The 14,865-nt window shown below is 36.6% G+C and overlaps 1 protein-coding gene across 1 annotated transcript; it reads left to right on the top strand.

Annotated features, from left to right (window-relative positions):
- Positions 1 to 348: 348 nt before the first annotated feature.
- pip5k1bb (phosphatidylinositol-4-phosphate 5-kinase, type I, beta b) lies at positions 349 to 14,835 on the top strand (the record flags this gene model as incomplete). Its single annotated transcript, XM_055162003.1, has 10 exons — positions 349 to 495; positions 1,726 to 2,025; positions 8,621 to 8,823; positions 9,372 to 9,455; positions 9,875 to 9,923; positions 10,027 to 10,111; positions 11,474 to 11,623; positions 12,254 to 12,380; positions 13,625 to 13,748; positions 13,822 to 14,835. Coding segments are annotated over 10 exons (1,272 nt in total), but the record flags the coding sequence as incomplete, so codon positions are not given.
- Between the last annotated feature and the right edge of the window lie 30 nt (positions 14,836 to 14,865).

The raw sequence follows: 14,865 nt of genomic DNA on the forward strand, positions 1-14,865 counted from the left end.
TTAATTTGCATAAGGTCTCTGGGTTACAATCATATTTAGTGCATAATCCTGGTTTAGACTCAGTATCCAGCTGTAACCTTATTCCACAATTTGAAGTTAACAGATTTTAAACAGCATTTATTTTGGACCTGCTTTGGACCTTGCTTAGACCCTAGTTTAGTCCAGGGTCTGATGTAGTCTAATTTTTGAGTTTTTAAATTCCAAGAACCACAGATCTGCCCAACTGTCACCTTATTTCGTGGTTTGACTTTTGACATAGTTAAAACATTAAAGACACCTTATTTATTTATTTAAATGTCTAAAGTTGTATGTAAATGTTTATTTGTGTTTTTCATGTTGTAGTACTCACTTGTGAATGAGCCCCTTATTGAGCTGACCAACCCCGGCGCCAGTGGCTCCCTCTTCTACCTGACCAGTGATGATGAATTCATCATCAAAACCGTCCAGCACAAAGAGGCCAAGTTTCTTCAGAGATTGTTGCCTGGATACTACATGGTGAGACACTGACGAATTCTACTCAATACTATCCCTGTGCTTCGTGTTATAGGCACCATTTTGAGAACTTTTTACCCTTGAAGACCCTGTTTTCAACTATTAGGCACTATGGTCCTAATTTTTCAGCATTTTGAAACTGATGGATAAGTATAAAGAGATAGAGAGTTTTCTTTACATTGTTTTTCTTATTATTTAGACCAGTTGTGTTTAATTTGAAATTTTTTCAGTCACAAATCTATAATAACTATCACTGACATTTGCAGCCTCCAAACACTAAGAAATAGGCTACCCACATTATCATGAGAGACTGTTATTAAATTGATAATTTATTTTGGGAGAAAGGCAAGGATAGATTCATTGTAGAGGCCAACAAATACAAATCTGCTTTTACAGTTGCATTTGAATGATATCATGTTTTGTTTAAGCCCAACTACATGAGCTTTCATTTATTCCATATATTATTCTGTAACTCTGTGACCACCAGATTGAAAATGACTGATTTTACTGAACTCAACTGAACTTACAACACCCTGTCTTGACACGGATATGTATTGTTTTGCCTTCATTTGGTTAAGTATATTTCCTATTAAACTTCACAAATCCGGATACACTGTGTACTATAAATACACTATAAATACATTCAAGGCTTTGTCAATGTCAAACAGATACAGTACATTAGATACAGAAAAAGAAGGAATGTACAAAGTATTCATTTATACATCTTGGCCATGACCCACTTTGGAGCAACACACACTTGATGTTTGATGACCTCAGCTGTTCTTTTTTTCTTTACATTTACAGTTTACTATGTATGCTATTTGAGATTCATTTATTTTTGTAATTCAGATGTCATCTAGTTAGCTGGTTAATTAGTTTATTTGCCATTTGTATTTTAAAACCATACTGGAAAACATGTGCAAAAAGCTCAGAGTGCACCATGAGATAATAAAAAACAACCACATGACCACAATATTACAGGCAAAATATTGACTCTATGAATGACGACGAGAAGAGAGACAAGAAGACTACCTTTGTTTATCAGTTCTCCAAACTTAACATTAACTGTTGAAAAGAAGAAATACGAGGCATTTTTGTCTTTTTTTTCTCATATTTGTAAGTGAAGTTTTTCCACTGTGATCCTGATAAGCACCTGACCTGAACTTTGACCCACTGAAGCACTCATCTTCCTCTCTTTAATAACATTAACTATATGTCCTTTTTACCTCACAGAACTTGAACCAGAACCCCCGCACGCTGCTGCCAAAGTTCTACGGCCTTTACTGTATCCAATCAGGAGGCATCAACATCAGGCTGGTGGTAATGAACAATGTCCTGCCTCGATCTGTGAAAATGCACTACAAGTACGACCTGAAGGGCTCCACATACAAAAGGAGGGCGTCCCGCAAGGAGAGAGAGAAGTCCTGTCCCACATACAAAGACCTAGACTTTCAGGACATGCATGAGGAGGGCCTTTACTTCGACACAGAGACATACAACAACCTGATGAAGACTCTGCAGAGAGACTGTCGGGTAAGTTTAAAATTACATTACTCTAATATCTCTTAAAATACATGTGGCAGGTTTTCAGGTTTTTTATTTTTTTATTTAGTTTAGTGGGATAGTACCTAAATATTTATTATATTATAATATTTGTCATTTATTGTTTGCCTCTTGTTACCATTGTGAGTGCTAGGTTATTGAATTACCTTGACATATGTCATAATGCTGCCCATGTCCAACCCGGTTTTAAATTTATAAACTTTACCAGAATAAAAATATATACATATTAAAAAAAAATAAAAAATCAATGTATAGTCATATGCATTTTAAATGGCCCCAGCACTTCTACAGATGTTTGAGCAGACTATATAGAGGCATATAATCTGGACATATCATTCACCACATGGTCTTATGTTATCTGTCATATGAAGAGCTCAGAGCCCACTGAACTTAAGCTACAGGAATGTAGAATAACAACGGCTAGAGACTTAAGCATTTTTTTCTTTGGTTATGAAAACCTATAGACATGAAATGTATTATAATACTTAGCCTGGGACATCAGAAAGATAATATAATAATAAATGGCCTAAAGTGTTTGGTTGTAAAAAACTATATACTATTCAATATTCAGTTTTGAGGTATATATATAATACATTGCATTGTATATGTTTTTCAGAAGTAGTATGAGTGATTTTTTGTTTTGTTGTGTTATCAAAATTAATTGAGTATCAAATTGAGTCAGAAATGTTAGTATTGAAGGACATTAACTTAACCTAACTATAGCCACACTAACACAATAACAGTTCTGTGGTGAACAAATGTGATTAAGACAGATCTTGGAGCCAGAGAGACCTGGTTTAAAATAAGCGTGTACATTTTCTTTAATTTCAGCTTTGAAACTCATGGGGTATTGTTGCAGTTCCTGTTTTGTTTTTGTTTTTTTTACTTGGCAGATGCTTTTACTGGTAACAGTGCTAAGAATGAAGGATCTAGGACAGCCCAAAGACTGCTGAATTGCATATCACTTTCCTTCCTCTTCCAATGAGGTCATCTTCAAACTGAGAAACAGAAAACAATGAAAACTACAGTGGACAGGGAAGCCCCATTTACAGTTAAATTAAGTGTGATGATACTGCAAAAACACAAGCGTGGTAGATGACGCTTACTGAAAGAATTAAAGAAATTAACTGCAGACTGCTGGCTTAATAATTTTTGGTTCTTAAAATAGGAATGATAATGAAATTTTAAACTCTATTTCAGTACTAAGAAATAGGCTAATTGTCAATACCAAGTTTTATACCACAATTTTAAGTATAATCTTCTGTCCTTTGTTGTTAAACTATTTAAATTGACAAACCAGATATTTTAAGTTGTTAGGTTGAAAAGTTTGTGGATCACTGACATTTGACAGTGTATAGCTTTTGCCTGATGCACTTCTAAATACATTACAGACTCTATGGCAGGTTAATGGTGTTTAGACTGAAAGCCCCCTGTGTCTTAATCCCATTATTTCTGCTTGATGTGAAGTAATTATGATCATATTATACTTCAGCTTATGCTACATCTGACCAGATTGTGACTGTGTCTGTAAAAGGTGTCCCACATGCCCTGTCACATGATGCAGGCCTATTATCTAACAGTTTAACAAGCTTTATTATAGCACCATATTTTCCCTGTTTTAGGTGTGGGAAGAGAAGGAACTTTGATAGTCCGATGGATACTTTTTATCAGTTCCAATTGATTTATTGTAAGGGCGTTAGCTGTAATGAATAATGTATTGCAGTCTGTTAGTTAAGCAATTACCTCGTTTTCATACAAAACACATGCTTTCAATTTTGGTTATTTTGTATTTACTGTGGAGTTAAATTTGGTGTATGCGGCTTCCTTGTTTTACCCTTTGAAGTTATCAGTGCCTCTACATGTCCAAAACAACTGTCGCTTTCAGACCTGGACTTTCTGGGAAGCCTTTGTTTTTAATGACACTTAAATGGGCATTGTGTAACTTTTCTGATGGAGGTTCCACCATGTGCTTGTCTCCATGGTGATGTTATAGCTTTGTTGTTCCACAGTATGGCATTACACAAATATATCCGGCATTTATTCAATTATATTTATTTCTCAAAACTACCTCAAAAACATGCATTATTACTGTGAGCTGGCCTTCTTCTTCACAGATCTGACCTGTAACTTGGCCAGCTGATGTGGCTCCTTGTCACCATGGAGATAGTTAATTGAAATGCCATACTGTAGAACATTCCAGGAAAAAAAACAATAACATTTACAGGGAGTCAAGCAGGTGGCGGACCCTCTACAAGAAAAGTTACTCAGGGCACCTTTAAGCTTTATCTTCTCTTATCTTTATTCATTTTATATATTTTCACTTAACAAATTCTCAAACTAGAAATTTGCTTAGTTATGCTTTAGGAGATTACAACATAAAAATGGAAGTCTCGTTTACCTGTAAAACATCCACTGTCTCTACATTTGGTAATCTGTGTTTATGTTCTTTATTTTTACCTTTTAATATTACGCATTCAAACACATTGGGGCTTTTACCCTCTGTGGCCTCCATATGCGGCAGACAATTTGTTTTTGTCACAGCTTCCTGCTCTCTCCTCTTGAGCGGGAAACAAAGTGCCCTCTAAGCACAATCTTTTTCCATGAGTAAGCAGCTAACCCCATCACCCCACTAGAGGCTGTGAACTACTACACACAGGCAGTCGCATGTGTTATAACAGGGTTGAGCATAGCATGGTAACAGGGTGATATATACTGTATATATACTGCAATGTGAATCAGCTCAGAACTGGTTGAAAAGTATCAAGATTTCAGTGAGAATGCTATAGGATATGTATCTGTGAAGCCATGACTCAATGAATGGTGGTACGTAGCCTACATCATATTTACATCATACTTTGTAGGGGGTATTTCTATGGCACAATGTTCATTAGTTACCATGGTGACACAATGCACGCATTAGCAATAACTACTAAAAAAGTCTTTAGATTGTCTGAAAACTCAAGAAAAAAACACACATTTTCAGGAGCCTGTAATCAATATGAGCATTCATGGTCCTGTTCAGGTGACTGATTTTCAACCAAAAAAAGTAAGTGACTGCTTGTGACTGTAATGTGTGAGAGACTTTCGTGTAACAGCACAAATCATCTCACCTGTTATAGTTCCGTTTAAGTCAGCTTGTTATGGTCAGACTGTGTTAAAATAAAGCTCAGATTGAGTAACAAAGCTTCAGACAGAGCAGAGTTTACAGTTTTGTATCATACCCCTGGGGAATGTTGATGGCATGAGCTACATCAAGTCTCAATAATGTTAATGTAATGTTAGTAAAAGTAAAGGTTGTTTGTGTTTGTGCTTTATTAAACAATTGAATTGATTCAATTTATTCCGTGTTGAGCATGGTTGTTAGTTTGATATTTTTATTGCTGTGAACTGCAAACTGAATGATCAAGTTAATGATTGATTAAATGATTCATAGCTATGACTCTTGCCTTTCTTATTTAAACTTGGGGATCTTTTTTTGTTTGTTTTTTAATATGCATATATTTCAACATTACACATTACATTACATTAGAGCCTAGCACCCTAGCACCAAATTTGCCCATGTAACTGCTAGTATTGTGAGCTTCATTTGACTGGAGTCGAATGCTATGGGTGACATCCCACTCCCTTAGTCAACTTCTTTATATGGTCTATGAGATTATCTTACATTATTGTTATTGTGTCAGTGGCATTAAATAGTTTCAGCATCATCGTTTTCTCTGTATACCTCTGTAACAGTATATTGCACTTCCAAATTTGTTACCGTGGCAGGCCTAACAAGGACAAAGTATAAGATTTTGCAGTCTGATGAACAGATGAAGGCGTGTAGACATCTTTTTTATGTGTGACAGGAAAATGCTGGGTATGCACACTGGTCTCCATTACTCTGCAGCTCCCCTGACACTGCCCAAATGCCAAAACAACACACTGCATTAATAATTCATGAATCCCATAATAGAGTGACTTACAGGGAGTGGTGTGGGTCCATAACATCCTCCTAAGTCTCTATGCAGATCATTATTCCTGTTAAATCTGATTTACTTGGCAGGAAATACAGTTTAGCTCATTAATCTGCAGGAATAGAAACATACACAGTGGAGTAATGGGGCAGGCATGTGTTGTTGCATAAGACCCAGTGTTGCCAATTCATAATGACAGTTCACTATATAACTGTCTCAAGATCCAGTGACAATAATGAGAATAGTCCAAAAGGGGCTGGTTAGAGTCACTTTAGATGTAGATGTATAAGATGCTGTTGTTATTCTTCTAAGATATATTTTATATTACTATGGAAATTATGCCTGTGTTTTATTTTATGCTTTCTATTTGTGGCATAGTGGATTGTGTTATCAGAAGAATTCAGATCAGAGTTATATTGCTGAGTTAACATTTTCTTAAAAGGCCTTTCCAGGAATAGACAAATGATAAAACAGGCTATACAAGGAAATCCCATTTCTTTATGCGATTGTTTTTGGAAGAACATTCAGTCTGCCACTAGATATTAATTTGTGAATACATTATTTGAATATTTAACTTGGTCCAACTGATAATGCTGATAATTTGTTGCAATGAATATATTTCGCATCGGAATTGCTTGGACCTTTGAAGCAGAAAATGTCTAAAGGAAGTACATCATATTAGAACATTCAGACATTCCTGATTTGTTTTCAGTCTTGACTCTTGGTTCTGTTATTCAGAGGTTTCAGTCTTATCCTCGGAGACTGTTACATACCCAAATATATTTTGGGTACAGTTGGGATGTAGAGGTGGGCAGATTATCCAAATATTGAGTCATGAATGTTGTTTTGATTTTGAAGATCAAATGTTGCTTTCATATTGCAAAGTATTAATATTGAGTGTATTATTTATGATAAAAAGAGCTGATTAAAAAAATTTAAATGTAAATTTCCCATTAAGCTTAATTGATATGTCTGCACTAGGAAAATTTTACAGTCAATGTTGTGATATGTGTATGTATATTTAAACAGTTTTGACATAATGAATGCCAGGATACTGCTGCAACAACAACATTATTATATGGTCAATGTTGCCCATCGCTGAAACTTAAAGATAAAATTAAAAACTTTATAATTAAAGTAATAATACAATATAGTGAGACAGCACATGTTTGCTGTAAATGTCTCCTGTGTGACTGATGGTGAATACTGTGGGAGTGAATGCAAATAGTGGATATGGAAAAAGGAGCAGACAAAGCCACACTATCAGGGTACTTCATTGAGAGTATGCCCTTGTGAGTTGTGTGTAAGTGTATAAAAGATGACCTTTAAAGCACCCATATTACACAGTTTTTGGATTTTTGTTTCCAAAACATCTACCTGATTTTGAGTTCTTCTCTTGAATAGAAAACACTTTGTTCCACCTTGTGGTGTCATGTGATAATACTGCTCCACACGCCTTCTATAGAATAAATTGAATGATTTTGGTCCTGGAATTGCCAATCTTGACTGCACAAAATGTAAAAGGTAGCTGTTAACTTGAAAATAGACGTTTTGTGACATCACAAGGTGGAAAAGAGCATTTTGAGCTTTGGAGATGTAGACAGACTAATAATAAAGGTTATTATAACATGTCTTAAAACTTACAAGAGTCAAATTTGTGTAATGTAGGACCTTTACGATAAAACCATTTCTAAAGAGAACAACTGAATGTATGGAGCATTTTTAAAGAAAATATGCAAGAAGGGAAATCATTAGTTCACTACAGGAACTTTGCTGTAATGTTGAGTCTACAAACATCAAGAGTAGTGTTACAATTTTACATGAAGTAATATATCCACAATATGTTCAACTTATCTGATGTTGTAGCTCCCAGTCAATCAGTCATGCATAATGCATTACCATGGTCTTTTTTTTTGCTCATGCTAGAACACTAATGACAACAGCAATGTGGGAAAATGTGTGTGTTGTTTGTTTTTAGTAGTACATTTTGTGTCACGTCTATATAAGGTTGTCAAAAAATATATTTACTAATCAGTAGTAAAACTAGTATTACTACTATAAACTAATCAATAATTTGCAGTTTTGGGCATTTATATATCCTTAACAAAAGCACCCATTTCTTTACAATCTGCTTCTGAGAGAATCTGACCTGCTGCAGTCTGAGTTGTCTGATAAGCATCAATCATGGTGAATAAACAATGGACCTCTTCCAGATCAAACCCAACAGTCGATGCTGTTTTCTCATGAGAGTGGCACAGACAGGAGACATGCAGTCGTGGGGTGAAAGGCCCCTCACACAGGTCAATGTGTAACACTGCGGAGAAACACCTTGTTTATTTAGCGCCCACCTGGTTTACACACAGACTTCCTTTGAGGTTTCTGAACTGCTGAGATGTACAATTACCTACACAGGTGATGGGGATAAAGTCATTTACTTAGAAAACACATGCATTTCTTTATGAGTTATCTCTCAAATCAAAACTTATTTATAGTTATAAATATATTATGATATTATATAATATCATTAGTCTATTATGGTCACTATTGCAACTGTGTTAGTGAATGTATTGAGTTATTTTTCATGTTTCCCCATTGACTGTGCTGTGCAGGTCCTGGAGAGTTTTAAGATCATGGACTACAGCCTGTTGCTGGGAGTGCACGTGTTGGACCAGCACCACAGGGACAGTAGCGAGCCAGGGCAGGCAGGGGGCGATGGCAGGAGGCCGCAGGGCCAGCGGGTGCTCTACTCCACTGCCATGGAGTCCATCCAGGGAGACGGCAAAGCAGCTGAAGTGCTTAGCACGGACGACACGTGAGCTACTGCCTTGGAAATGTTCATATCATCTACACATATATGGACACACAACTCTCGCACAGAGCTAGGCGTTAGCATAACCTTAGCTACCCTAATACAAACAAGCCATCAGTCGTGTATTTACTGTGACAGCACACACCAATATAAACCCTGTCTGAGCCTTTCCCAAACAAAAGTAAAAGAGAACTGTCTGTTTGAACAGGCAACTCTGAAACTGTAGCTTTAGCTCATGGGTTTAATGTTTACTTTGAACATGCTCCTCAATACGACTCATTACAGACTAAACACATAAACATATAGAGCATGAAAACATGTACAAGTTTAATATGTTGTTCATTGGGTTAATTTCTCTTCACTCATGGTTTTGATCATCACTCTAAGATCTGATAATATTGGAACATGCTTTCATGCAAGTAATATGGTTAGTCATGTAAAAGAACAGACCATGTGACCAAAGCTTTATTCATACGCTGTCCATAAGGTGTGAGGTCAAAGGTCATACAATGAGTTGGATGGAATAGGTAACCAGAAACTGATATTTTCAGGATGGGAGGGATTCCAGCAAAAACACTCAAAGAAGAAAAGTTGCTGATCTTCCTGGGAATCATTGACATTCTTCAGTCGTACAGGTAATTGAGCCAAGTGTTTGACAAATAAAGTGTAACAAACAGCATTAAGGGATTTTTGAAGACTAAGCTGTTTTTGTATTGTGGATGACATTTAGCTTTAGTATTGGAAAAAATACATTGTAATATTTTGTTTACAGATGCTAAAGAGGTCATAAAAGGGCACAGACTCCATGTAAAGCATTCAAAGCACAGTGGCAGAGGAAGCATGATGTTATTGGAACATCAGCGGATTTGTCACTGTTTATTCTGGATTTTTTCTGCTCAATCAAAGACAAACCTCAAAGACCAATGTTATATAATTGGACTTTGAAATGCTAAAAAGGGGATGGCTGTGCAGTATGTTGTGTGAGGAGCATCTGAGATTTGATGTGGCATAAAAAGAAAGGAACAGAGTTGCATAAGAGTTTTATTTTTTGCAGACTTATCAAGAAGCTGGAACACTCATGGAAAGCCCTGGTGTATGATGGCGTGAGTAGACATTTTCATTCAATTTAGCTACTGTTTTTATCAATGGGCTTTTCATTGTTGCACATTGCTGTTTAATAGAAGCTCCATTTTTGTGTGCCTCCAGGATACTGTCTCAGTGCATCGTCCCGGGTTTTACGCCAGTCGCTTCCTCAAATTTATGAGCACCAGAGTGTTCAGGAAGAACCAGCGTGAGTGTCCAATATAATGAAGAGCTATTTCTGTAAAAGAGATTACTGGACTGTTATTTTGTTTTTGTTGGAGGATTTAGCCTGGATCAAGCTTGTTTCACAATGAGTTATATCAATATATATTTCTCACACTAAGGCTGTCAAAAATTGTTACCCAGATACTAAACTAATCAATGCATAAACGTGTATTGAAACTAGATGCTCATTCAGTATTGAAAAAAAAAAAAATATATATATATATATATATATATATATATATATATTGTATTGCTACAACATAGAAATAGCACATATATAAAAATAGAAAAACTAGCAACCCTGAACTCAGCACTTTATTTACAGAATTTTTCACACATAATTTTTTTGATCATATTAATTACACTGACACTCCCTGTGGTTCACATTTTTATCTAACTATTATTTTAACCAAGAAAACCCCATTGAGATTTGTAGATCTATTCTAAGCCCTAATTGAATGTGTAGTCAAAATGTTAACTTTAATTAAATTCAGTGCACTATATATTAAGAGAAGCCCTTAATTCATCAGGACTTGGTTGTGATTATGTAGGTCTGTACAGTCTAAATAGTTGCACATGACAAAGTAAAAGGTTTCACTGGCTCCCTTTTTACAGACAGAAACAGGGCCATGAAATCCAGTAGCGATCAGTTTTGCTTATTTCATGCTGACTGCAGTAATCTGGCATGTGGAGCTCGTGGAACCCAAGACTGATCCTCTGCACCAAGCTTCTTAAACAGTTTATCTTCAGCTCCCAGTGGGTCCAGACAGGTCTATCTTTGTATCAGCATTTTCATCTTTATGTAAATAAACTGTATGTATAACAAAGGTCTATACATGCTAAAAATGTTCTAATTCAGGGACATAATCCCTTCATTCAGTCATAAAACTCTAGTTGAGCAAACAGAAAAATGTGTAAATGTATCTGTAGTAATAACAGCCATTCTTCAATTTTTGTCTGGTTCTAAAATATAATTGTCTTCCTTGATCCTATGTATGCAAACTCAGCAAGATTGGAGGCATTTTTTTTAATTATTTATAATTTTGTTGACATATGAGATACAAAATTCAAAGACAGCAACAATAACAAATGTCCAAAATATTGTTAAAAGACTTACAACTGAGGTGCCTTTAGGCGATCTCTGTGAAAGAGTGGAAAAATGCATTTGGAAGAAATTACAATGCCCCATAGAAATCCAGGAACTAAAGTTTATTCAGCTACATAATTAAACATCTTTAGGTGCAGATTGGGCAATGTCCTTGTTCACTTTGAAAACTAACTGACTAAAGCTCTAAAACCTTTAAAAAAATGTTTATAATGGTGTATTTTGTGGTTGTCCGTGCAGCTCTACGGTTCTCCCCTTCAAAGAGAACACGCACATCTATCCCAGCTCTGAAGTTTTCCTCCCAGGAGATCCTTTCATCCCAAACAGACGAGCGGAGTGAGGAGGACCGGCTGGGAGGGGCCCGCAGCCTGGCTAGTCTAGATGGACAAGGTATCAACTACAACAGCAACTTTACACATTTAGTTCCTGTTTTATTCATTGGCACCCATTAGTTAAATAATAGTAGTGGCAATGGCATGAGAGTTAGTCTTCACTCTCCGGAAGAAACATGGGTGTGGGTCTTTACAGGAAACACAAAGTCAGGTGACCAGTTTGTGAACTCCCCCACTGTTATTTTTAACTTTGCTGAAGCACTTCTTACACACACACCCTTCCAGAAGTGACACTTTCTCATTCAGTCGCGCACAATAGTGGCCCACTGCTTTCCTGTAACTGCTTGTCCAGTAAACCTCAACATAAAAGTTATATTTATACTAATACATGAAAATGCCTGTATAAAATGGGCTAGTTTCCAACAGTTACTCTTACAAACACCACAAACACTGAGGCAAGGCAGAGAAGTGTCTTGCCAAAGTACAGACCAGCAGTAGGTTGTGGTGAGGGTTCAAACCTCCAACTTCAGTTTAGTGGGTGAATACTACACCACACTGCCACTCAGGCATCATCCTTCCTATTCATGTTAAATTGAGCCATACAAAATAAAAAGGATTTCATTGATTAATGAGAGTTTCTAAGTCGGCCTTGTGCTTCCACTGAGGTCATATGACTCTCTCTCCTCAGCTGTGTTCGGGTCATATCGGCGCCCCGATCTGGTACCTGTAACCCCCTCCTTTTACGACGGGTCCTCCATGGGAACCATCTCCACCTCCTCCATCTTTGTCAACGTAGACAACCAAACAGATGAAAGGTACGATACTGAAAACTCTCCATCATGAATGTGGATCTATGGATGAATGCGTCACTTAATTTGAACTGCATTTTCACAGTTTAAATTTTCCACAGCAGAGTAAACACAACATGGACACAAATGCACATAATGAATATGTAAATATACACCTCTTACAAAATCCCCTATGACACATAGAGCAGGTGATCTGTCTGCAGCAGATATATAATAGTATATATTTTATTACTATTATTAAGGTGATCAGTATTATCTACTAATATGTCATAATATTATATAATATGTTTCTTTTATTCTGACTCCAGTGTCGAAGTTGTACTGTAGGCGCATATGATAATAGAATCAAGCACAACATTGAATTTCTTATGGGTTTCGGTGGGATGAAGAAATAGCCATTGATGTTCTAGAAATTAGCAACTCAAAACAAAGAATTATTCTATGTTTTGGTTGATCAGAGTACGTAAAACAAGCGACCCTTAAATAAGCTCTTTCATTGTTTTCCAATTGAGTGGAGTGTTATAGGTTCAGTTCATACACCATTTTCTGTCCCCGTTACTTGAGTTTGCCCCTATTTTCTTCATCAGTCACCTGCTGTCCTGACATGGTTCTGTCAACTCTCCCTATTAATTTTTAAACAGCATCTTTGTCATCCTCTCTTCTGCCATTATTGTACTGAAACACACAATACAATATCAGCATGTACTAGTATTACATAGTGTACTATGGGTGCTCATATACACAGACACTGTTAAGAAGGAGAGCCAGTACAATGACATAAAAATTACAATGGACAAAAAAAAAAAAATCTTATATTTTGCCCTCTAGTGGTTTCTATCTAACCAAGTTCATTTTTTTTATATACTACCTTGTTGACCTTGAAAACGACCAAATGTTGTATTAGTCAACAAATTTTTTATTTAGAGTATAAGAAATTATATGTACAACAGCTGACGAGAAGGTAGGGAGTAAATCCTGTGTTTAATGTGCCTTTTTTCTATATAAATACAAGTTTTTCTGGTACTTTTCTGTATATAAACAAATGTATAAATAGATGTTTTTGCATGAACTCAAATGCAGTTGTAGTATTTTTGAGTGCAGTTACAGTCAGATCATAGAGAGCTTTTGCCTTGCCCCCCTTTAGTTGGCTAAAAGAACCAATACGGCATGTCTTTAGTCAATCAAGGACTTGTGTCATTGATGACAGCCCTAAAAATATTAAGTTCTTCCCCTCGCTGTCTCTTTCTCAGGGATGATGGTGGGTCTAGCTCCACATTCACCCTGGAGGACAGCGCCATCTGCCTGACATCAGAGCAGAGCACTATGGATGTGGACATGGACAGAGACGATGGATCAGTTCTGGATGTCTACCTGGTGAGTTTTCTCCTTATGTAGCATCTGAGTAGTTTGATGTGCATTAACAGTGGTCTCTTATCATCTGTTATAGTGAACATACTCCTCTACAGTCTTCAGCCAATCATCTGACAATCTGCATGTCATCATGAAGACCACAGGGTCTTGATTTCCAGTGCTGCTAGATTCGTGTTGCCACTCATTTTAGCCAAGAGAGAAAATACTTCAGTGGACTAAAGAAAGAAGTAATCCACAGCTGTCTGACCCTATGTGACATTCCGTTATGTTGAATGAGCAAAAAGAGCTTTTAGAGCATGCATTTACTCTGTGCCATTAAGTTTTATATGTGTATGTTTATATGGCCCATGCAGAGGTTCAACTGTACTGTAACTGTTACAGTATGCATTTCTTATCGTTTTCCTGCTGACCTTAGAGGAATGAAAGACACTTTAGAGTTTACAGCTGCTTTCATCATTGGTCCACAAAAGTTTACAGTAATTTGATGATCATCTTGGCCTCTGCGCAAGACAGGACCAGGAGAGACATGCCTGATAATGCCAACAGAAGTGATGAGCCGATCGAACTCTGTGGATCTTAAAACCAAGGCCAAATGAACTGTTTCTGTTGTGAAGCAGGCCTCCTTGCCCACGGCTCTGGTTTCTTGTGCTGGATTCAAACCAGATCCTTGCCTCCATCTTGAGTCTAGTTACTGCAGACTGGACAGAGTATGACCCATTTGCTCTTTACTAAAGGCACTTTTGACACCACTCTGGATAACTGTAAAACAAGTTCCGTTCATTGCTTTGGTGGGGCTAATAATGGGTGTGTTACAATGCACTTTTACTTTTCAAATGACTCAGAAGGAGCATCGTAGATCATTGTGATGCATACACTTCATGCTTTTTCTCAGGATATCTAGTGTGTCCTCTTAAAGAAGCAATGAGACTGACTCTATCAAGACCATAGCTAATGCTTATGTTCATCAGTGCAGACAATAATTTATTCTGTAAATTTTATTACTTCATTTTCTGAATCTTAAATCTTTGAATGTATAAGGCAATGCATATTTATAGAGAAGAGAATATAAATAAACTATGAACCAACGGTTCTTGTGTAGTCTGTGTAGTGTTTCATTCCT

This window comes from Boleophthalmus pectinirostris, unplaced genomic scaffold (genome assembly GCF_026225935.1).
Source record: "Boleophthalmus pectinirostris isolate CB_2022bp ecotype Guang Dong unplaced genomic scaffold, ASM2622593v1 HiC_scaffold_4, whole genome shotgun sequence".
NCBI lineage: Eukaryota > Metazoa > Chordata > Actinopteri > Gobiiformes > Gobiidae > Boleophthalmus > Boleophthalmus pectinirostris.